General features: G+C 37.4%; 1 protein-coding gene across 2 annotated transcripts in view; it reads left to right on the top strand.

The window, feature by feature from the left end:
• The window catches only part of PLAG1 (PLAG1 zinc finger), a 53,451-nt gene extending 32,008 nt beyond the window's left edge, over positions 1 to 21,443 (top strand). The window contains exons 2-4 of one of the 2 annotated variants that reach the window (XM_014589946.2): positions 13,025 to 13,126; positions 17,301 to 17,659; positions 18,184 to 21,443. In XM_014589946.2, coding sequence (XP_014445432.1) covers positions 17,418 to 17,659; positions 18,184 to 19,444 — 1,503 coding nt within the window. In that variant the 5' untranslated portion in view covers positions 13,025 to 13,126; positions 17,301 to 17,417 and the 3' untranslated portion in view covers positions 19,445 to 21,443. The remainder of the gene's footprint in view (positions 1 to 13,024; positions 13,127 to 17,300; positions 17,660 to 18,183) is intronic. The other variant, XM_006140873.3, reaches the window with a different exon arrangement.
• The last annotated feature ends 4,694 nt before the right edge of the window (positions 21,444 to 26,137 follow it).

Consider the following 26,137-nt stretch of genomic DNA (forward strand, 5'->3'; position numbering starts at 1 on the left):
TAGGGAAAATGCTAGTTTTAGGCATATACTTGACAAAATTAGAATTACAGCATATACACTTATGTCTTTTTTAAATTTAACATTATATTCATTTTCCCTGTGATTTGATATTCTTTAACTGTGTGGTTTTTAATGGCTGTATAGTTACTCAATCATAGATATATCTTACTTCAAACCTCTTATTAGACATTACCAATTTTTAATCTTAAAATATTCTTTGAGCATCTTTATACTTAATTTGTCCTCCAATTTTTAGAAATTATCAGGTCAATGTTTATCTACTGTTAAAAGCCTTCCAGTACATGTATTCCAGAAAAGGTGCAACAATTTACACTCCTTTCAGCAGTCACTAAGAGGTTTAATCCTTAGGGCAACCTTTGTTTGTTTCTGTAAAAAGCCCTCAGGGATGCCCCTTGTTCACCCCCCCCCTTGTCCCAATGGCTGTTTGTCTGCTAACCAAGTGCCTTACATCCCCTCATTCTTTGTTTTTGTTTTTTGTTTGTTTGTTTGTTTGAGACATGTTGTCCTATAGGGTACGTGTACTCGTCAGAGAGAGAGACAGAAAGCGAGAAATCACTCCCCCTCACCCCAGAAGGATGACCATGCGGCAGTCCCTTCTCCTCTGTTCTCCTCTTGGGATCTTTGGCATACACTCACTTGCGCCCAACATGAGTTTCAAGCCTCCAGGTCCAGGACTCAAACCATGCTCAACTATGTAGGAGTCCAGCAACGTAACCATTACACCTGCTGGTCCCACACTCCTTCATTCTTACCAGGCTTAACATCCCTTCTGCTCAGCACTGGCCAAGGTAAAACAGGCTTCTTGAATTTCTTGCATCCGTTACCAGAATACCAGGATACATCCCTCTTAAGTGGGTAAAGAAGCCCCTTTCCTTACCTAGATGAAGACAACTCCCCCTTCTCCACATCCTATTCTGCCTTGTCTCCAGAGTCCACTTTTCACCCACTTTTTTATCCTCAGCACAGAAGCGTTTTCTTACCTCTGAGTCCCCCTTTAGCTACCACCCTGCCTTCTACTTACTTATTTACTCATTCATTCATTCTCTTCAAGTGTAAAACTCTTAGAAAGAAAGCAGCCTTGCTGGAAGTTGGGTCCTTATCATCATCTATCCAGCTCTCCTCATTTAGAAGTTTCTCACTTTCCCCCTCCTGTTCTTCAGTTCTCCCGCTGTACTCTTCCTTGCTGAAGCTTGGTGTCTTCACACCTGAATGGCGAATGCTATGCAAGAATTGTGTGGTGGTTCTGTACCTCTCAGTGGTTTGTTTTGTTTTAATGTATTTCTTAGAGAAGGACACACACAGCCTGCCTGGCAGAGTTGTGCCATGCTGTGATCTTCGTTCCAGCCAGCCAGGACCAGCGCCCAGGCCAGTCTGGCCTGTTCAAGTCCACCCAGGACTGAATCCTGGGCCTGCTCGTGAGGCTCCAGTACCATGCCTCACATGTCTCTGTGGCCAGGCCAGTAGCCTTATTTTTCTGAGATTTTGCTGTCCTTTTCTTCCTTCTCCTCAAAGTCCTGTCTCTGCGCCTCCTCTTCAAGTTATCTGGCTGTATCTCCAAGTGGTGGTCATTAGACTCCAACGTGTGGGAACCGGTCATTTGATTTGAATCTCTCTCTCTGAAAGTAGGCTGTGCAGCTACGTTTTTTTCTTCCTCTTATCCCTTTTTACTAATATCGTCAGGCATGTAAGTGATCTTTCTTCTAGGGTATCTTATTACTCGACTTTGAACCACTCCAAACAAGTGAAGTGTGTCTCATTCAAACACTCATTTCCTTTCCCCTTCTCCCCCCACATCCTGAGCTGTTTGTGGTTCTCAGTGCCCTCATCCATCCAGTGTAGTGCGGTAGCCCCACTTCCCATCAGGAGCACGCGAGTGTGAGATGGCCTAGCCAGCTGGGCATCAGAGCACTTCTCTCATTTGAATCCCTGCACTGTCCATGGGTTCATGGACACTGCACTGCAGCCAGAGGGCCAGCTGGGATCTGCAACAGTCCGAGTTTTCTAGCTCATGTGTCCACACCCCACCCCCAACCTCATACTGTTTTGTTTTGTTTTCTTTTTTTCTTGTACATTCTTCAATGCAAAAATCACTAAAATTCTATAGTATTCTTTCCCTTCTGACCATTACTTGTTTATATCATATAATACTGTTCGTAACTGTGAGTTTGTCACTCTTCGCAGCATGTTTTATTTAACACTTGCATTTTTAACTTGACAAAAGGTATACATTCCACTAGTGTGCATGCGACTAGAAAGCAGGATTATTTCTGTCTATACCCTCAGTAATAATTCAGGTACCATAAGCAATAGGTGTGGATAATATATAATGTCCGACATTTATCTTGATAGTGGTAACTGCATGGAATTGAGCATTGACTCTCTTGTTTCAAGAAGTGAAGCGGGTGGTCTTCCACACAGAGCTTCTGGCATCCCTGTTCCTTCCTGGCTAATACCCACACAGGCCAGTCTTCCTCGTTGGCACCCGTGGAAGGACACTGAGCATAACCAAAGCACTGAACTTTGGTCCACTGTTTGTTCACTCACATTCACTGTATGTTTTGGTTTTTGTTTGTGTGTTATTGAAGATGGACCTGCCCCTGGGAATTCACCTGAAAGCAAGTAATAGTCCCATCATGCAGATGAACTCAGGAGCTCAGACATTGTCCCCCGTTCCTTGGTCTGCCTCTGCTCAAGGGCACACAGCAGTTTGCATCCTTCTCTGTGCACAAATGGCCTGGTCTCCGACTGGACTAAGCTCACATGGGGCAGGGTTGCTACCCCGCAGCTGTCACTCAGAACAAGAGACACCACAGAAAGTTCTTCCGAAAACTGAGTTACACAGAATATAATGGATGTATTTAGAATTTAATTCAAGAGAATAAGCAATAAATAAGCATTTTGAGAAAAGGCAGTCCATTTGAAATAATATTTTACCAAATAAAAGTATGAATAATCTAGGTAACTGTGACTTGGGAAAAAAATATATAAATCTAGGGATACTGATTTGTTTGCTTTTCATGTTGCAATGTACTATAAATATTTTATTTGTTTCTAATAGGACTTAGGATACTTTTTATAAAATAAGGTACAAAGAATTTGAAAAAGGGAGAACAAATTTTTTAAAAGTTCAGTTCATATGCCATTAACCAGGTTGGGCCTGACTTTTGGAATTTCAAACTAACTCTTCTTTTCTTTTTAGGTTGCCTCTTGGTGCTGCCTTGGCTGTATTTGGCACCCAGAATGCTTCATTCTGTGACAGTTTGTTAATAGGGTTGCCTTGCTAGTGGTGTAGAGCAGGACTTCAGATAGGTGGCTTTTATCATTATGTGGCATGACTTTCAAAGTAGTCAAGTATTCTAGTTTATAAATAATAAAAGTTTTAAGATTCAAAACTTTGAAAAACATGCCACATAATAAACAAGCCACCTACGATCTTAGGGTCCACCAGGACGTAGCATCAGCAGCAGGACTCCATGCATAACTGTGTAACTAGGCTCTGATGGTGAAGGCTGCGATAGTGTCCAGGAGCGGTCTTCCTCACTGTGCAGAGTACACAGCTGCCATGAGAGCTTATGTGCTCCTGTCCCCCAGGAACCCACAGAGGAACTCTTCAGCTCCTCCCTCTCCAAATCTTGCTCAGAGTAGTAGGCGCCTTTCTGTGTTGCCACTACTTCTTCCTCTATCTTCCAGGATGGATCTGATGAACTGTAGGCAGGTAAAGGGCGTGCTTGTTCTGCTCCCTGGGGTGGGGCAGACGTGAGAATAGGAGCCCAGTGTGACAAGAGCAGTTGCTGGCATTGTGGGGAAGAGGATACACACACGCACCTAGAGGCTCCAGGCTGTAGCTGCAGCTCAGTGGCACAGAATCGAGGTGTAGCATACTTGGAAATCCAGGCACACACGGATTTGGCAGCAGGTAAGTCTGTCGGCAGGACCTCAAATACAGGGTTAGAGACCAGGACCTCCCCAGCCCTAGGATGGGGGTACTGGGGAAAACAAGTACCAGGGGATAGGTTCGAACTCCCAAACCACCCACTGATGGTAGACAGCATCCCCACCCTAGGGAAGGAGCACGACAGCCAAGAGCCAGGCAGGGCCTCACAGTGTACCTGAGCAGAGCTTTACAATCAAATTAATGCTACAGAAATGAATCTAGCTAGAGTTCTTAATAAGCATGATGTTCTATGGAGATTAAGCATTAAAATCAAGTTAGCATAAATTTTTAGCTGTTCGTATACTATAAATATCTTTTTAGAATTATTTAACTTTATTTATTTATTTAAATTTGATCAGAGAAGGACAGAGTAAGAGAGAGAGAGGCTGCAAAAGTGGTTTTTTAGCATGTAGAGTGGGATAAATTCTTCACACTTTTTTCTTTCTCCTCCTCTATTTCTTTCCCTTCTCCCCTCTTCCCTTCCTTTCTTTTCTCCTACCCTCTCCCTTTTTTAAAAACAAACATTTATTTAATTTTGTTATTATTTTAATTTACTATAAGGTATATGCACTTACCAGAGAGAGAGAAAGAGAATGAGAGAGGGAAAGTGAGAAAGCAAGCTGCCTAGTCCAGGATTCAAACTACAGTCAGCCATGTGGGAGTCCAGGACCCCTAACCACCATGCCAACTGCCAGCCCCACTATAAATATTTTTTAAATAAATAAGCTGTCTATGGTTTTTCAGTATTACAAATTATAAATTTTTTCCTACATTTTTGTAGTTTTTAACTTATTTTTAATGAAGCTGTTTTTAAGTAGCTACAGAAGAATTACTTTCACCTAGCCAAATTACGTTTACATAGGTTTTCTCCTCTTTGATTTCTCCTGGATCTCTTATCAGTCAAATCAGTCAAGAATTTTCTTTGTTTGTTGTGTTTTTTTGTTTTTTGTTTTTGACTAGAGGGTGTATGCAAGCAGGGACTTCGGGAACCCAATCATGTCAAAGTCCTTTTCCTCCATCTCTGCATCTCATCAGGATCCTAGGTGTACCTGGCATGAAGCCAACAGGCCAAGACTCAAACTCCAGTTGGCCACGTGGGATCAGTTCTCCCTGCATAGCACCTAACCACTGTGCTACACTGGTCTTTTCAATGCCATCCTTACATTCTGATTTCACATGAAGAATATCCTCCTTAAAGATTTTTAATATTGCTTTATTCTTTTTTCCTTCCTGTGGAACTTTTTTGGCTATTTCCAAACAGTAAATCATGACCAATAGAGGTTCCATGTGCTTAAGGAGTGTTGGAGCAGAGCAGGGAAGGCAGAAATGCTCTGGAATCCAGAGTAACTGAGTGCTGCCCAGTCTCCATTGTGTCTGAGGCCCCTGAAGCAGATGATGCTTCCTGGGGCACACAGCAGCAGCAGGACTCCCAGGTGGTTTTGTCACCTGCTTCAGTTCCCACCCCTCCACCGAAACAAACTAGCCATTTACTTCAAGGGGTTTTGTCTTCTGAGCTTGCTTTAGAACCAATTTGAGATTTCAGGAGCCTCAAAGCATGTTTACCTGCTTGCTTTGATTTCTGAAATCCCCTTAAAGACACTACAGTTCTGTTCAACAAATATTTATTGAATGACTACTCCATGCCAGGGCACTGACCAGGGACTAAGGACACAAAGATGAATAATACTCTTCCTGTAGATTAATTACAGCCACCGGGGCAGAGGCAGGTCAGACAGATCATTTCCACAAGTTTTCCAGTCCATATTAGGGGTAAAAGGCTCAGAGAGGTAAGGTTTTCAACTTTGTTCTAACTCAAGTACAGTCGGCAAGGAATATAAAAATAGCCAGTCTCTTCTGATTGCTCCAGCCAGGAGAGTATCTGGGGTCCCCAGAACTAGACAGGGATAGTGACCAGCCCTGACTGAACAGTTTTGCCCAGAACCGATCCTCTTTACCTTCGACTGTGTGGGAACAAATAGAAAGTGTAGATTCCAGAAGTGACTTTATTCTAGGCCACCACCCAGGTATAACTTAAGAGGAGACAGATTCCTGGATGTGGTTCTGTCTTCATCCCTGTCTCCAGTCTGCTCAGGGATCAGCACATACATTGCAGTTTATGCCTTCTTGGGTACTGCAGCACAGGCAACATTTACAGTGCACTTGACTTTGAGATGGCTTAAAACTAATTCTCTGCATGAGCTTTCACCAGAGGACAACCTTTTTATCTTAGCACTGTTGTTACAACACATCTGATTTCTACCTTTCTGTTTGAATTTATAGACAGATTCAGCGTGGTACCTGAGAGCTCAAACATGAAATCTGGATTACTCTGTCTTTATTTATTATTTTAGTAGCATTGGGCAGTTACCCACACATGAATGGAGGCATGTCCTCCAAACATTTAGAGTCCTTCCATGTGAATATTTTTATAGTTGATATTAAGCATTTTTCTTGATCGCTCAGGAACTTAAGGGGTTAGTAATAAATATATTGGGGCATCTGAAAAGTCATGATGCATTTTTGCATAGAAAAACAGACAAAATGCATCATGACTTTTCCGACAGCTCAGTAGAACTCACCAAAATTGGGGATACTTCAATTTTCAGATAGTGACCTATATAATAGCCAGATCACCAATCACCAATATTTTGGTAAGGTCTTCTGCCAAAAAAAAAAAAATAAAGAAAGAAAGAAAGAAAAGAAAAAAAGGCAAAGAAATCCTCTAAAAATATTGATTAAGCAGTCTTCCTTGGTATTCCGATATCATCACAAGCCTCTGCTCTCCTCAGGCATCATTGCTTCCCTTTTGCACAATTCCTCTCTCATTTCCTGTTTGCAAATCCTGAGTAATTGCCTATGGAGGAAGTCAGAGCACCCTGGTGGACCACATCTGTACTTTCTCGTTTTATTTGTTTTTGTTTTTGATAAGAACACACAGTCATAGGTCCTTCCCCCGTCTTAGCAGTTAAAATGAAATGCTAACTTGTACATTATGGTCAATAAAAGAACTTTTAAACCAAGAGAAAACATTGTAATTTAACATGGCATTTTTGCTCCAGAAAGTAAATAATCAATGAAAATATACCAGAGCTGAAAGGTAGAATGTATTTGGATTTTTCACCTTCATCAGATTATCTATTAATTCTGTCTGAGTCCTTCAGAAGAAATGAGTAGCCTGAAAAGAACATGCTAATTGTATGGTCGGAAGAACTGATGTTGAGATTTCTTGGTTCCACTTTGGAATTCATGGACTTTTTCATGTAGGTTCATAAAAACCAACAGTTCTGGTATTTTCCTTCACTTCTTTCTTAGTTTTTATGACTGGTATATTAAATATGAGACTCTTTAAAATAATCAAAGCTAATTTTTATGGTAAATTTCAAAAACATTGTCGTAGTGCAGCACTTTTACGAATTACTCAAAAAAGGTTGAAAATACCAAATATAGTAATTCAAAAACGGCATCCTTATTTTTTATTGTTTGTGGTTAACTATGGTAGCTAATGGAGGAAAACAAAAGCTGTGATGTTTCATATTCTTGTTACAAATGAGTTCTTGGGGACCTGGGACAAGCCAGGCGAGTTAGCGCACGCACGTCTTCGCTGTGTCTCCGTCTCAGTGGGTGCTTCAGCTCCTCCTCTCTCGCTCTGTAGAAATCAGCAGCTCCATCTAAGCATCTCACCACTCCTGCCCTGTTGGCACTGATGCAGGCGCTAGGCATGTTTTCACTTTGGAAATGTTTATTAGGAATGGGCGCCACATTGACATTATCTGCTTGTGCCAGTTGATTCGTTAGTATAATATCAATCAAGGAATACTGGTTTTCTGCAGCAAAATAAGCATGTTTTAACAGCTTTTCATCCTTGTAATTGTTATTCTTTTCATCTAAGACTTTCCAAATTCAGTAGCTGCTAAATTTATAAAGTACCTTGCTATTGGCTTATTCAGTTTTACTTGACTAGAGATGGGTGTATTCTGTCTTATGTTTGCTGTGGCGATTGAGCAAACATACATGTCATTGTGCTGCTGCTAGGCTGCTTGCCCTTGTTTTAATGTTTTTCATTCATTTAGCATTCATTTTACTACCATGTATATGGGAAACAGCAGTGAATAAAACTGACCTCGCCTCTACCCCTGTGTTGCCTCCAGTAGATCATTCATTCTCTCTTGGGTTTTTATCATTGTAAGATAGGAGTTTTTTCCCTTTTGCTTTTCACTAGTAAACAATTCCACAGGCCTACTGAAATTAAATGAAAATTTCCAAATTAAATAGAATCACTGATGTTTTTAAAAAAATGTTCTGAGTTTGCTCTTGCCCTTCAGGGCTGTCTATCTTCAAGTATATTATCTTGTTAGTAGTTTCTTTTACATTACTCAAAACTCTACTGTGTCTCATACATGTAAATTAAAATATGAATAACTGGTAAGTTTCCTTTTACAACCTGCCTTATTCACTCTGTATGAAAAATGTTTTTAAAGCAAACAGTGACATTTTCTGAATTGTTTACTAATGGTATTTTATGATCAGCATAAGAGACAATAAACATTGATGATTGATGGCATTTGCCTCTAATTAGCAAAATCTATGTTCGATATTTACGTATGAAAGAATTGTTGATGCAGGTAAGTGTTGTAAAACTTCACAGCTGTTAGCAAAATGAAAACTAGGAAAATTAAGAAACACTTTCCATGCAGGCCTGATGTTTTGCTGGCATCTCATAGGAATTGGTTTTAGTAGACCTTCCTGGTGTATGATTCATTTCTGCTGGTTATTTTGTTTGTTTCAGTCATTCTTTAGAAAAATGTAAAATACAGGAAGATAAACCTGTGTGGATGAGTGTGTCTACACACACGCATGCACAAAACACAGAAATTTCTTCTAATTGTTTGTATTTGCGCAAAGTCGCCCTGGAAAAAAATACCTGTTCTATTACCAACAAAAACCTGGAAGAGTATTCTGAAATGCTGTTTCATCTTAGAGCAATTTGCAATGGATACATGTATTTTCTACCTTGCTTTACGATTCTTTAAACCAAGGCAAAGAGGAATTTTCGTTACTTGAAAAGCATAGTAACTAATCTTTACTATTTTTGTTAAAGAAAGTAGAAAAGAAAAACATACATGTAAGTTTTGTTGCAGACTTTTCAGAGTAGTATTTCCAAGCCTTTTAGGAGATTTTCTTAATCTTATAAAAGGGAATACACAGATCTTTTAGTTAATATTTTAGTTAGGGCTGTATAAATAGAACTGGACTTTATGTTTATTATATCAATCTAAGTAGTAATTCATTTTAACTAGCTCCTAATTTACATTGTTTGGTGAAATTAGCTATCCTTTGAAATAGTTGACAACTCATAAGACTCAGAATAATTGGAATTTAGGGAAATTAACTGTAACATTGTAATTATGTTTTGTGATAAAATAATTTAAAATGATAGCTTTGTTATTTTATTTCAGACTGTAAAATATATAGAAGGGTAATTTTTAGACTGTTGGACTATCTCAAAATAAAATACACAATTCTAAACTTTATTGAAATACTTTAGACACTGAAGTATTTTTATTACAAAATACCATTGAACAGTAAGCATAAATAAAAATGTTATGAAAGTATTTGAGATGCAATAAAATTTATATTGGTTGGGATATATATCCATCTTTATTGTTTAGTAGTCAACTTAGATTTTAGATTTTTTTTCCTTCCTCATTATCCACTCAAATATACTAGTTATTAATTGAACAGTTATTTAGATTATTTAAAATTTACTTTGTAAACTGTATTTACTTTAAGGGATCATATTTGGCGACTCTAATAGGAAACAGGCACTTTCTCCTCTTCTGATCTTCTCAGTGTAATGACAGGATTTATCAGCTTGTAAATCAGGTTGCTAACCTGCCCTTGTCATAGCGTGCCGTAGAATACAAGTGACCCAGGAGTGTAGGGCAGCAGCCTCTTCTTGACCACACATAGGCTGTGAAGTTGTTCATCTTCTATGGGCCTCTCTCCTTAAAATGGCAATGATGGAAAATGCTCTTGGATTCATTGAATTCCAGGGACGTAATTGAGATGAAAACACTCTATACTTGTAAGGTACTTCTTTTATTAAAGTAACAAAATACACTGAATGGTCTTTCAGTTTCTTAATTATCCTACCAAAAACTCAGTTTGTGCCCTGGGCAAGTAAGTATTTACAAAGTTAATTTTATTATTGTGCAATTTCGATGTGCAAAATTTTTAGTTCTTCCATTTGTGCATGCCCTGTGCTTTACAGAAGAATGAAGCTTTTGCTTTAACTTTTGAAATACCTTTTATTGGTCTAAATTTTTTATTCTTCTTGTCTTTTAAACTATGAGAATAATGCTGCTTTTATATATACCCTTAGTATTTTTGTAATGATGCTTGAATGTCCTCTGTTACATATTTTTTTAGACATCATCAGATTCTTAAAATATGTGAAAATTTTATTTTAGGGAAAATTATCAGACTTGGGTGGTTTAAGACTTTAAAGTTATTTTTATTTAACCTGTCAGTTAATCTTTTTAGTTTTGTGTTTCAACTATTCAATTTATTGTGGCATTCTTGAGTTCTTCTAATCGTGTCTGGATATTCATCTTTAAAATATTCAAAGTTTACTAATCTCTAGATGCACTGTACTCTGTACTAGATAATTCTAGATTTTTCAGACTTTCGACCATTTTTTCACATGTACTTATACAATCAAGAATTATTAACAAGTTTTTTCTATGTGCACTCTAAGTCTACTAAAGATAGTGCTACTAATAGACATCTTCTTAGCTATTTTAAGATTTTCCAATCATGCTCTCTTAAACCAATGATGCTTTCTTAACACCTCCTTCTCTTGTAGCAAAACATATATGTGTGTGTGTATTTATATGTATATATATATATATGTGTGTGTGTGTACAATCCCTTCTCCTCCATTCTTCTCTCGGGACCTTGGGCACACACGCACATGCGTCCGGCGTGAGATTTAAGCCACCGGGTCCGGGACGCAAACTGCGGTCGACTATGTGGGAGTAGAGCGACATAGCCATTACGCTAACTGCTGGTTCCCTAGGCAATGTTTCTAAGGGAGTTTATATTCAAATGGATAAAAGGAAAAAGGAAAGGCAGACAGCATGAGCCAGTGGCTAGAAAACTGAAAAGATGGCACATTAAGAGTGTTGTGTGAGATCCACACAAGAACACTAGGCTGTGGCCATACCATAATTGTGATGTCATGACTTCTGTCTGTGTATTTGTATCAGGACTTGCAAGATGGGTGTCCATAGTTTCTGGGGAAAAAATCTCAGAGACAGTATGGGACCACTCTTTGAAGAGATGCTCTTCCATCCTCTCAATGACTCAGAGGATGACTTTGTGCAGAAAAAACACATAGACTGAAAAATGCTGAGTCAAACAAGAAAAGAGAGAAGCAGAGAGACAGAAACAGAAGAAAGGAAGTGGAAAGGGAAGAGAGAGAAAGAAAAGGGAAAAGAAAAAATGCATAATCAGCATTGATTTAGGAGATTCAAACTCTGCAAACGAGGAAAGTTTAGGAATACTGTAACCAATTTATTTTTTTTAAAGTATGTATAAGAATGATACATGATAAAAATCAATCTAAGTATATTTAAATGCTTTTCAATGCGGAAGAATCATTTTAAGTGACAAGAAAGCATTCTTTTATAGTTTAATTGGCTGTTTGATTTTTTTTTTTCATTCTCAGGATGTATCGTAATGGGAATCCTATGATCAGTGGCTTCTTTTATTTAATGTATAAAGTAGACTAGCCAGGACTCGCAGCTTGTTTGAAATTTACTTACTGTAGTCAAGGCACATGAACATCTTAAATATGTTTTTGAGATAGAACCTAGTTTTATTTGTGTAGGCTGAGTGGACTTAGATGATGCCAGCTAGTGAATTTAATGAGAAAAACAGGACTCTGTGGCTTTAGACTCTGAGGAAAAAAGTGAATTATTATAAAGTGTACACTAGTATAAAATGTGTATTTATCTTTCTGTAAGCCTGAGTAAGTAATTTCTTGTAAATAATAATCACACTGTTCTTCACATGAACACAGATCCCATGGTGCTTGGAGAATACAAATTATTTGAATGCATTGCCCAGTATATGGGACTTTAGGGTATGAGTGGTATTTTTCACTGAAAAATTTCACATGCAAAAAGAATTCTAAATTTAAAAAAAGGAAAAAAAAAAAAAAAGGAACCAGGGGCTTAGAGAATGCTAGTTACCTGTTATTTCCTCTTCACAAGGAAGAATAACTTCAGCAACATTGATAACCTATACCTTTCAGTCCGGTTTGAACTTTCCAGTTTGAAATATTTTGTCTTACCAGGTTAGTTCTTATATTAGAAAGCTCTTACATAGAAACTGAGTATTGATCATGTAACTTGGTAATAATCACGTGATATATATATATATATATATATATATATATAGCTTTCCTTGCATGCTTTTGAAATCCAAAAAGTTGTTCCTGCATTTCAGCAATCCTTGCAGAATTCTGAGACATAAGTTGGCAGGTATTGCAAGTAACAGAAGTGTAGCTCTAAGAAGCCCAGTTGCACAAGTGTACGCGGTGTGAGTACGAGTACTTTCCTGGGCAGTCTGTTCTTTGGCAGTTCTAGCTGTGCTCTCTAAAAGGAGACTGAATTTGTCTCTCCCATAACATTATTAACTTAATGAAATTTTGATCAGTTTGGTCTACAAACAGTAACCCTGATAATCCATTTTCTCAGTAGGCAAGTTAGATTTAAAATAATATTAAATTGAATTTGGTAAAGAAGTGGGGAGTCATACAGCATCACAAATTGCCATTTATCTAGGTAATGCTGTTTTACTTTTAATTTCTGCGTTTATTTGGTCATGTAAATGTGCTTAGAACTAATAAAAATATGCCGTTGGTGAGAATTAATGCATGACTTGTCAGCAGAGTATGGAATGTAAGCATGTGCCATGAAATCGCAATTCTTTTATCCTGTATTTTCCATTATGTATGCACTGGTTCCATTTTAGAGTATAGTCCATTCTTATTTTTCCCCATAGATTGGCCAAAATGGGAAGGATTGGATTCCACTCTCTTCCACGAAGAGTCAATGGGACTGGCTAAGATCTAAGTCTAAGGCTTTTTCCATCTCTTGTAATCAGGTATGCACTGAATAAAGATCTCTGTAATTCTACGCATGCACCTTTAAAGTATTTGGATTTTATGAATATGCATTTTGTGAATATGGTTTTTGAGCTCACAACCTTACTTTTATAGTTTTAATTGCACCTATGATAACTAATTTGAGTTTTGTAATATATTAAGATTATAAAGGTGTTATCAGCCATGAAAAAATTTCAGCTGGTCTTAGAAAAGTGTAATATTTGAAATCAGTGCAATTCTTCATTGCTCAGTATGTACATCCAAAGGTAAAGAATTAATTTATTACTCCCTGTTGAGTATCACCACTTTCAATGCAAGCAAATGTTTGTACATTGTTCATGGTGCACTAATTTTAATACTTTTTTTTTTTCAATAACTTAATTTTTCTCTGCTGGAATTATCTGCCCACTATGGTTGGATCTTGTAAAACAGTGGCAAATGTGACCAGTCTTTGAAATATTTTCAAAAAGTAGCTATTTATAAGAATTTAGATAGCCTGCATTTATTTTGACTTTGCAGTTGGGAGGTAAGCAGCTTGTTTCCAGTAGTATTCTTAGTAAGTTCATAAAAGCATCGTGTTACATGTTCTCCCTCATATGTGAAAACTGAAAAAGCTGACCCCAGAGAAGTAGAGAGTAGAATAGTGAGGACTAGAGCCTGGGGAAGTTGGGGGAAGAGGGAATAGAGAAGTGTTGACTGAGCCAGACAAGGTGTGGTGGTTGAGGAGGCTGGATCCCACATGGCCTACTGCATGGTTCAAATCCTAGACCCAGCAGCTTGAAAAGCACTATTTTAAACAGAGACGTTGGGCCAGCAGATGGCATAGCAGTTACGTCACTTGACTCCCACATGACCGGCCGCGGTTTGAGTCTGGGACCCAGTTTCTTCAAACTCACAGTGGGTGTGTGTGCATACATGCACAAGATTCTGGAAGGAGAAAAGAGGAGAAGAGATTTCAGCATGGCCATTCCCCCTGGGGGTTGATTTCTCACTGTCTCTCTCTGGTGAGTACACACACCCTATAGCAAAAATCTCTCCCCCAACAAAAAGGTATGTTGGCTAATAGATACAAATTACAATTAGGTAAAAGGAATAAGTTCTATTTTCTGTAGCATAGTTGGGTAACTACAGTCAGTAATATTTTATTATATATTTCAGAATAGCATAAAGGATATAATTGAATGTTCCAAAACAAAGTGATGATAAATGTTTGAGATTATTCATATGCCATTTACCCTGATTTGATCCTTACACGTATTCAAGTCCTGAAAAAAATCACTGTGCCCAGTAAATATGTATAATAAATATGTGACGAAATCTGTTTTTAAAGATTATGTCAGGGACCAGCAATTGTCGTAGTGGCTGTGTCACTGGACTCCCATGTAGTCGGCCACAGTTCGAGTCCTGGCTTAAACTCACGCAGGGCGCATGTGCATGCATGCCCAAGATCACGAGAGGAGAATAGAGGAGAAGGGATTACAGCGTGACCATCTTCCCGGGACGGGGGAGGTGATTTCTTGCTTTCTGTCTCTCTGTCTCTCTGTCTTTCTGGCAAGTGCACGCACCCTAGAGCAAAAACCTCTCCCAAAAAAAAAGAAAAAACAGTTTGTCAGGAAATCAAATAATGAAGATTAATTTTTTTCCTACTTTCTCAGAATGCTTATACCAGTTTACAACGTTGTTAGTGGTTACAGCAACACAACTGTTTAGGTATTTCTGACAGAAGCAGAGGCACTATCTTTCAAGTGAGAATGTAACCGGAAAAGAGAAAATTTCAGAATATCTAAAACCAGAGGTAACATACAGTTTGAGTATCTCTCATTCAAAATGCTTAGAGAGAGTGTTTTGGATTTCAGATTTTTTTTAGATTTTAGAATGTTTATATGTGTGTGTGTGTGTGTGTGTGTGTATGTGTGTGTGTATATATATATGTGTGTGTGTATATATATAATGAGAAATCATCTTGGGGATATATCAAATGAGAAATCTTACAGATGGGACCCAAATCTAAACACAAAATTAATTTAGATTTCATACATATCTGTACACATAGCCTAAAGATACTTTTACACAATATTTTGGTTTTGCAGCATTTTCACTGCAATTTATCGCATAAGGTCAGATGTGGAATTTTCCACTTGTGCTGTCATGTCAGTGCTCAGAAAGTTTTAAATTTGGCTGGGACCAGCAGATGACATAATGATTATGTCACTGTACTCCCACATAGTCGACCGCAGTTTGAATCCCGGAACTGGCAGTTTAAACTCACACCGGGCACATGTGCATGCGTGCCCAAGATCCTGAGAGGAGAATGGAGGAGAAAGGGTTATGGCATGGCCATCCCCCCGGGGGGTGATTTCTTGCTTTCTGTCTCTCTATCTCTCTCTGTTTTTCTGGTGAACACATGCGCCCTATAGCAAAAACCTCTCCCCCCCCAAAAAAAGTTTTAAATTTGGAGCAGTTTGGATTTTTGGATGAGGGGTGCCCAAACCGTGTTATGTTAGTATTGGTAATGTCAGGTACCCACAAAGGGGACTTTTAGACCACTGGAACAGCATGAAGGCCTTTCCTGTTTCTACATAACGAAGACGAATGGACACCTAAAGCAAACACTGATTAACTCACCCACATGCTTTATCACCGTAATCAAAGGAGTGGGTATAATTGCTGTATTTGCCCTGTTTAGGGGCAGCCTCTACATTAAAGTGCATAAGACCTATTATAGTAAACACTGAATTTTACAAAAATAGATTTTTAGAGTGCCTGTGATAGTGTAACTGCAGTCTGAAAATCAACCAGGTTGTGAAAGCAAGAGACAGTCTGATGTCAAAACCAGGTGAAAGGGTTTTTGGTTGGTTTGTTGTTGTTGTTGTTGTTTTAACATATACATAGAGTAGGTTGAAAATCCACTGATTAGCAGTTCACAGTTATTTAGCCACATTCAAATTTTCAATTTAAAAATCAGATTTTTTTAGGAGATACTGCAGGTACTGTTATTCCTGTAGTCTCTTCAAAGTACATCACTAAACTAGCATTCGCGGGCCTTGTAGAATCACTTAACATCAGTCGGGTGTTTAGAGAGCTGGTTTTCTTACTCTGAGAAATAGAAGGTATTTACTGTTTCTTATCTGTAAATTGCAAATGTTTTAATTCAGTTTTAAACTTTTTATTTAAAAAGATGCTCTTTTCTATAAAACATGTACCTTTTATTCTTTCTCACAGCATCAGTAATGAATTTAAACTCTGCCACACCATTTTTCCTAACCTGAACCTCCTTAAAGTGATATCCTCGCACGAGTATCGTGCACTAATCAGACCTTTCAACATAAGTGCCACACTGAGGTTTACAGGTGTGTCAAAAGGCCAATCCCACGCTCTTGGAGAGGCCTGGTGCCTGGCTTATCTACTAACCTCAGTGTGCCTAACGTACATAATCGTCTTCTATGCCATGAAGAATGTTGAGGAGAAATACATTAAGTGTAGCCTTACTCCCAAATTATAAGGAGCCCTACTCTTCACCTAATAGAACATCAGAAGTTTCCCCATTCAAGAATGCATATTCATTAAGAAGATAAATCATTTCCACTTTTGTCTCAGAAATCTCTCAGACTACGATGACACAGGTATAAGTACATTTTGACTTTGAGCAATGTAGTCAACTCTTTCAGGCCTCTGGTGTCTGTATTAAGTGCTCTGGATTCAGTGGTTCACGAGGTGCCTAAAAGAGTTTTTAGTTGCTTATCTCTGTGTTCCTTTATGCCGGGTGTGACTAGACCTGCTGTGCACAAATTAAAATAATTGAAGGACATTAAAATAGTTGCTGAAACATTGTTATGCTTTTAGTCAAATGTGTGTTCTCTAACCCCTTATGAAAATGTAAGTTTAACAATACCACTAGTAGAATCATGTTTCAATGCTTCCTGAGCATCCCCGAAATCACTACTGCTATGTCTAAGTACGTTTGTCAGGTGGAATTTCAGGGTATGTATGAACTGTTCATTCTGAGCAATGCATTTATATGTATTTTGTCAAATGTAAAGAACCCTACAGATATTACATTAGACCAGCTGAATCCATTTTATGGTTTCTTTTTTAATTCAAAAGCATCACATAGCAAATAATTTTTTTTTAATTGAGTCTAGTTACAAACTAGTTGTTTCTTTTTTTTTCCAGTCCCTTTTTGCTTTCTTTTACGACCACATGAAACTTGAGAAGCCACCTAAAGCTATATCATTTAGTGGAGTTGGGCAGTTCCCAAGTGTCCAACAAGAAGGCCTGGTTTAGGCTGCGATGGCCACTGTCATTCCTGGTGATTTGTCAGAAGTAAGAGATACCCAGAAAGTCCCTTCAGGGAAACGTAAGCGTGGTGAAACCAAACCAAGAAAAAACTTCCCTTGCCAACTGTGTGACAAGGCCTTTAACAGTGTTGAGAAATTAAAGGTTCACTCCTACTCTCACACAGGAGAGAGGCCCTACAAGTGCACACAACAAGACTGCACCAAGGCCTTTGTTTCTAAGTACAAATTACAAAGGTATTAAACTCTATTTGTCTTTCAGATTATATTTTCTCTTATGTTGGCCATTTGAAGCCATTGTAAGCGTATGTATTTGTATACACATCTTTCAGCTGATTTGCAGAGAGGAAATGTTAAGTAGATTAGACATTGGCTAGCTTTGAGTATTCTAAGTCACATACGTTTGTGTGTTGGTGTCTTTGGATTTTTTTAAGTAAAGTACTTGATGAGAGTAGAGTTTCCATTTGTAGAAAGAAATTACAACAAGAAAAGGGTGAGGACGTTTGCGTGAGTATTCAGTCTTGCTCATTTGTTTTAGTAATGATTGTTAAAAAACCAGCAGAAACTAAAGTGGCAACTTAAAAGGCTCAAGTTTTGCAGTATGTAGGTATTTTAACTGTCCTTGTGGTGTATGTCAAGTTAAACAGTTTTCATGATTAAGGGAATTCTGTGTTAGCATAGTAGTTTAGCTTCCATTTGAAACGTGAATACTTACCGTTTTTGTCATAACAACAACTTACAGAATATGTCTGTGTTTAAAGGCACATGGCTACTCATTCTCCTGAGAAAACCCACAAGTGTAATTATTGTGAGAAAATGTTTCACCGGAAAGACCATCTGAAGAATCACCTCCATACACACGACCCTAACAAAGAGACGTTTAAGTGTGAAGAATGTGGCAAGAACTACAATACCAAGCTCGGGTTTAAACGTCACTTGGCCTTGCATGCCGCCACAAGCGGTGACCTCACTTGCAAGGTATGTTTGCAGACTTTCGAAAGCACAGGAGTGCTTCTGGAGCACCTTAAATCTCATGCAGGCAAGTCGTCCAGTGGGGTTAAAGAAAAAAAGCACCAGTGCGAGCATTGTGATCGCCGGTTCTACACCCGAAAGGATGTCCGGAGACACATGGTGGTGCACACTGGAAGAAAGGACTTCCTCTGTCAGTATTGTGCACAGAGATTTGGACGGAAGGATCACCTGACTCGACATATGAAGAAGAGTCACAACCAAGAGCTTCTGAAGGTCAAAACAGAACCAGTAGATTTCTTGGATCCATTTACCTGCAATGTGTCTGTGCCTATAAAAGATGAGCTCCTTCCGGTGATGTCCTTACCTTCCAGTGAACTGTTATCAAAGCCATTCACAAACACTTTGCAGTTAAACCTCTACAACACTCCATTTCAGTCCATGCAGAGCTCGGGATCTGCCCACCAAATGATCACAACTTTACCTTTGGGCATGACATGCCCAATTGACATGGATACTGTTCATCCCTCTCACCATCTGTCTTTCAAATATCCATTCAGTTCTACCTCATATGCAATTTCTATTCCTGAAAAAGAACAGCCATTGAAGGGGGAAATTGAGAGCTACCTGATGGAGTTACAAGGTGGCGTGCCCTCTTCATCCCAGGATTCTCAAGCATCGTCATCATCTAAGTTGGGGCTGGATCCTCAGATCGGGTCCCTAGATGATGGTGCAGGGGATCTCTCCCTATCAAAAAGCTCTATCTCTATCAGTGACCCCCTAAACACACCAGCATTGGATTTTTCTCAGTTGTTTAATTTCATACCATTAAATGGTCCTCCCTATAACCCCTTATCGGTGGGGAGCCTTGGAATGAGTTATTCCCAAGAAGAAGCACACTCTTCTGTCTCCCAGCTTCCCCCTCAAACACAGGATCTCCAGGATCCTGCCAGCACTGTAGGTCTTGGTTCTCTGCATTCCCTGTCAGCAGCTTTCACCAGCAGTTTAAGCACGAGCACCACGCTCCCACGTTTCCACCAAGCTTTTCAGTAGGATTCTGGGACGGGGATAATTACAGAAATGTATGTGTAGCCCTGCCTTAGATCACCATTTTTATATTAGTGCCTACTTTAAGACAGTATAAAACTCTGCTTTTGTATCATACTGATTTTCATTAAGCCAGTATAAAATAGAAACTAGCTTTTTAAATGAGCTTTGGAACCATTTGTGTTCAGTTATGTTTACCTGGGTATTTTGTCCTGATTAACTGCCAATTGTCATACTTTTAGAGTTTGGGAATTTTTTTTTTTCATGTAGGAAGGCCATTATTAGCAAAGTTTTACAAATCCCATGTTCAAATTATTTGTAGGGCTTACATTTTTTCATTTTTGTTCAGTAACAATGGCTCTGCCTTTTGACATTTGGCTCATTAAAGAAATGTTGCTATAGAGTAAGTTTTATAAAACATGTGAGTAACTCAAGAGTTTTAAATTTTTACTAGCTTCTAAGTGGATTCATAATCAAGTGTTTCAAATGAATTTAGGATCCTGTTTGGGGAGATAACAAATGTTTCTTAGATATTCCCTAATTTAAAGTCAGTATATTTTGAAGACTTGCTATTGTCTAACTAAAATATTTGCTGTCTTTATTATGAGCATGTAGAGGGAAAAAAAATAAAATCCCTAAACTCAAAACACCAATATTTTTAGCAAAGGAGATTCCTAGAAAGATGACATGGCATTTGCATTATTTAATAGTTGGCCCTAAGTTAGAACACAGGGTATTTAGCCACATTTCAGCCTTCTTAATTAGCTTGCTATCTTTCCATTTAATAATATTAATGTGTTTGGCATTGGAGTCTTCAGAGTCAGTATGTGGATAAAACGCTTTAATCTTTTCCACCTCTCACAGCCAAAGGGTAAATCAAGTACACCAGCAATTTTATTTTTTTATTGTCAGTCCACGGTCAGTCCAGAATCTAGAACCATTGTGCAGCTACATACATTAAGTGTGTCTATCCCATAAAGGCCTATCTCTCAGCCCCTGTGGCGTGGTCAACTTGTAAGCAAGAAGACGAATGTAAAAGACATTGTTAAACTTGGGAACTGCTCTAAAAATCCGGGAACTGCTCTAAAAATCCTGTTCTCTGTTGCCAGGGTTGAAAACTGGACTGTCAAGGACTAAAGGGAAAGCATATCACTTATATCGCTTCTTGATGAATCTGATCCATTTTTCTTTCCCTTAAGTATCAAACGTAGAAAACAAAACAGCCCTATTCCCATGCTCTCTTTCTTATCTGGTGTGACTCCATCTTGCCATGCTGTATTTGGGTGGAGAATTTAAAGGTGAAAGCATTGGAAAAGTATTTGAGGAATTACCACAAACTTGTAAGCAACTAAAAATATATACAGTAAGCCCCCACTTTTACACATCTCTGAGAAATGGGAGGAATGTTGCAAATAAGATGCATTTGTAGAAGGGAACAAAGTAAAGTAAAACAAGCTTTATCTTAGTTCATGTAAATGTAACAATCAAGAATATATTCACTAAATAAAATAGCAACTACAAGCTTTCTTCATGTTAGACAACCACCATGATCTTTTCAAAGGTCCAATTACAATATTGTAAGGGTCAGGGAGGACACTAACCTAAGGAACATATCTATTAAGCACTTGTTAACACCTTATTTTGGGACCCCGTCTATTAGGGGAGGGGGTGGGGGGGTTATAGAAGAGTATATATCTCTTTTTAAAAAAGAAAGGAAAATATTTTTCAGCACTCATTAGCCCTATATCTGGAAGCTGCTTTCCATTTTGTAGGGCTAGTTATCACTGCAGATTGCATTGTTTACCAAGAATACCTAAAAATGAGTGCAAATTACTGAATATAGTACATTATTTAAAATATTTGGGAGTAGTATAATGTGGAGAAATGTAAATTGTAATAATGTAAATGGGGGTTTCACTATATATATTATATCTATACACACACAGACACATATATCGCACTTCATAGAATCAAAGTTGCTCTCTGGAGGAGCTTTGGCTCCTGATATTTTATCCATGCTCCTATTTTTTTTTTTTTTAATCCCAGGAGCGGTAGTTTTTTTTTACTTATATATTTAAATTTTATTATGAAAAATTGCATTTTATTAAAAAGAAGTGTGTTCCAAAGGCATTAAAAATTATATATGTTAATAAGGAAATGCATTTAAATTTTTCAAACTGCTCCTAAGCTTTTGGTTAGGAGAATATTTGCTCTGAAAGTAGGCTTTTTGCTCTGCTTCATTTCTGCTTCCTTTAGTTTCTATGAAACAGATTGCTTACCTAAATCTTTAGTTGAATGATTAGTGTTCAATATTGCTTTAATCACCATAAAAGAGGAAAAAGGAAACTTGGTGACAGAGCACAAATAAATAGAAAACTTATTTTTAAATAGAAATCATAAACAGCAAGTGTGGAAGCACTATTTTATTCTAAAATTTGCCTAAGAAAAAGTCAAATTAATGAACAGAGACATTGGCCTTTGTAGGCTGTATTTAAAAATAAAATAAAATAAAATAAAATAAAAAATAAAGGGAGTACCAAGATATATTAAGTATAAAGCATTTTGGAAATGGGCAATGGTGATACATATATATATATATACACACATATATGTACATATACATATATACACACATATATGTACGTATATATATATACACACACATATCTCTTTAAAATTATATATATATAGATAGGTATTTATATATATATAATTTTTTAAATCTTAATTCTTGCCCTGCGTGGAATTCAGACGTATGGAGGCACAACTTTCAGGGCACCAGTGTTAAAATTGTGGAGTCTTAATTTTCATATGTACACCTTTTTGCCTGTTGCTGCCCCCACAGACTTGAAACAACATTTAAAAGTAAGAGGGAATTCAGCTAACTTTTTTTTTTTTTCCAATTGACTGTAGTGGTCACTAAACCCTTTTTGAGAGAGTTTCTATTAAAGATGAGGCAGACTCATATATTTTAATTGCACAATGTTTTAACAAGGATGTAACACAGAATCGGCTTTTTTTTTTTCCGAGAAAAAAAATTGACATTTGTTTTTAATATCAACTAGATATAATTAAAAATAATTATTTGCCAATGCTGTTTTCATTCTCCAGTGGCCAGAATCATCATCCTTGACATTTCTGATAGTGCCTTAGTTTGGTGGTTAAAAAAAAAAAAAAGGGATTAACATTAAATAAAAATATTTTAGTTTAGAATTTGGACCTCAGACAAGATATTGAACCTCATTCAGTTTGACTTCCACGTGTGTGTACAGATTAGGTCACCACACACAAAAGTGTGGGTGTGGAAGGTTCTTGGCATTGTAAGCAATATTACCCACTGATGCGTACAAATATCACCTTTATAGTTACTGGTCACTGTTAAAACTTTCATTTTACAATCATATTACCAATTTCAGTTGTTTCAACTTCAGGTGTCCTGGCTCATCATACACCATTCTTTGTGCAACTTTTAATTTCATTTAGTGTTTCTTTCAAGCTGTGTATTTTTTTGCCTATTTGTTGCTTGTGCTTTATGTTTCTTAGTCATTTGTGGAACATAGTGATATATTGTGTTAATTTGGACAGTAGCGGTTTTTAAAAACCATATACTGACTGAAACATGAGCCAGAGCTGATTGCTTTATTAAGCTAATAATGAATGTTAAAGAGAACATATTTTCAGGATCATTCATCTAGTGAGCAATACACATAGGCCAATATTTTTTTAAAAAATAGAGCTTGGTCAACCTCTATACTACACATATTACAAGATATAGCACTTTCAAAAGAATCTAAACCTTTACGAAAACTTTCTTCTAGGTTATGCCTTTTATTTTAAGACTTATAATTTGTTTCAAGTGCCATTAGATGATATATATGTAGGCCTTTGATATATAATGCTTTGTGTACAAAAATGGTAGATGGTATTTTAAACAGGTACATTTTTACAGTGTTTTCTTATCAATTTGCTATATTGCACAGAATCAGTGTGTGTCTTTTCATAAGGTTTTACAATGGTTTATTTTTTTACAAGGTTTACGTGTCTCAAAGCACACTGTCTTCCCAGTACAGTATGTAAGTTAAAAAAATACCAGATCACCCAAGTTGCTTCTAGCCTACTGAGATCCATGTGACGTTGGAGGAGGTCTTTTAAACGTTGAATATTCGTCATTAGCAGTGGCGGACTGTTATCTCTGACAGATGAATGCCTGAGTTGAATTTGTCTTGTTTTGCTCACCCAGGTCAGCAGTGTGTCTACAACAGATAGCCTGTCGTGATTGCGTAGATCTTCGTAAGTTGTATTGCATAGTTTTGTGCAAAAAACACATACAAAGCTCCTTTTAGGTCATAGAAAACAAGACAATGCTACCAACGTGGGTGAAAGCACACTTAGTCCACTGTTAGGCCCTTCTATAACATTATCAACCCACCGAGAATGGAAGGCAGTGTCTTTTGATAAGTCATCTAGCTCTAGAAATGACACAGAACTGTTGCTAATGTATAACATACTTCATTGTATAAGCTTCAGTGGTACAGATGAACCCGAATGAATGTTTATCTTCTCAGAAACACTCCTTCAATATTATGTTGGATCATGCTGCTAATGTAACTTGGGATACAACTCTTCATGGTGCTACAAACTCCTCTGTCTTGTTCAGTTGTATTTTTTTACTCATAGAAAAAGGACTACATTAGGTGTAAAGGTGTACAATATATTTTTATACTGTGACTTCATTTGTCATTAACAGACTTTTACACCACCACAGTGTATTCATGTGCACTTGCGAAAGGAGATCTTGGACGTGCAAATGTTACCAGAACAAACCCAGCTTTTGTCTGCAAGGTGACTATGACTCGGAATGAAACGTGGGCTTTATAATAGGGTGTGGAGTGAAGAACATGCTGTATGTTACTAACAGCCCTTTGAATTTAACAAAAACTGGGAGTCCATTAGGAAATGGACTGCATCATGTCTGAACATGAGCTGGACTGCTGAAATTGTGTTTTTAGCTAATGAAAAAGTGTGTGGACTAGTACTCTAAAAATGTTCTAATGATAAAGTTTTGAGTCAGAATAGAGAAGAAAACAAATCTGCATTCCAGGCTGAATTTTTGTATATTTTTATTGCATTTAAAATTGCTATTCTGTGATATTGGGAAATCAAGTGGCTTATCATGTATATCATGTACTTAAAATGTATTCACAAACTACTGTTGTATTTGTATAAAATATAGACAAAGATCATATTTTTTTGTGTGTATAAGCTCTGTAAAATAGCAATCACGTTATGAAGCTGCAGTGATAACTACATTTGAAACATTCACATCCAAAGAAGCAGGCTATTTATTGTGCAGATACCCAGACTTAAAATATTAATTTGCTGCTAATTAAACAATAGTACTGCAGCTTCTTGTGGCCTACAGTGTTATGTTTGCTGTAAGAAAAAGATATGTGAATTCCACAAAATATATGAATAAAATTATAGAATGGCTTTAGATAATGTAGATCTTCCTGAAATTTTAATAGATGATCCTTTACTATTTGCTATAACATTTTTCCTTCACTTTGAATGATAAATACCCTCTCATTCGATAAATGTCAGATAGCTGGCTCCAGGACAGTTCTTTGTTGCTGAAATGTAAGGTTCAAGAGTTTTTGTTTTGTTTTTAAAACTTTTGTGCCTAAATTTAAGGGGAGAATAGAAATTGTAAATAAAAAAAATCAAAAGATGATTTATTGAAACTTTAATTCAGGTGAGTTTAGAATTCAAAAAAGGTATTAGAATGCCTCTTATTGTATCAGACAAAATTGGCATGTAGCATTCTTTTATTATAACAGTTCTTGTCTGTCAGTATTATAAATTATCCTTTTAGAAGTTCCCCCTTGGGCTTGTTTGCCCAAAAACTTGCTGAAGAAACCTCCCTTGACAATTCACGTGGAGCAGAACCGCAGTCACACACACATCGTTTCAGCTCAGCCTTGTCAGTTAGACAGCCAGTAATGCAGCTTCTGAGAGAGATGCTGTCTAAAACGTCAGTTAATAACCTGTCCAGGAACCAGTGTTAAGAATAATTTATTATGTATCGCATGATAGTGTTTTCAATGTCATAGGGAAATTCCTAGACCTTTGGCTCTCCTGCGTTCAGAGGAGTCACAAAAATGAACATTGATTCTGTGTTAGCGTGCCTTGTTCTTTTCACTTGTTTAATTCTAGCAAATCTAAAAGTAATTCTGTGTTAGCACTAGACACATTTTTTATTTAAATTTATTCATATGAAATAGCTCAAGGACAGTTTCTAGAAGGAAAATGCTATGGCTCTTCATAGTACACAAGAGTAGTATACTTTGAAAAAGCATGTTTGGAGTTCATTCATTTAAGGTAGAATCTCCTTTATGGAAAACTAACTAGAATGCAGTTTACTTATTATATCACAGATGTGATGGGGCTAAGAGCTTTTTCATTTGTGTTACAGAAAAAGTTTACACCAACAATTTATCACCAAGAATAGGAAAAAGTTGACTGTGGCTATCGATAGCATGATTTTTGTTGTTACTTTTCCTTAATTGAACATTTATTCAATAAACAGTTCTTAAGCAAAAGGGCACCTCTCTGTGCTCAGTCCTAGGGGTGTTCCAAAGAAGCAAGCTGGATAGAAAGGAGACATGTCTTTCCTAATCGAGCATCTGAGTGGAAATGGCA

Source organism: Tupaia chinensis, unplaced genomic scaffold (genome assembly GCF_000334495.1).
Source record: "Tupaia chinensis unplaced genomic scaffold, TupChi_1.0 Scaffold000046_3, whole genome shotgun sequence".
NCBI lineage: Eukaryota > Metazoa > Chordata > Mammalia > Scandentia > Tupaiidae > Tupaia > Tupaia belangeri.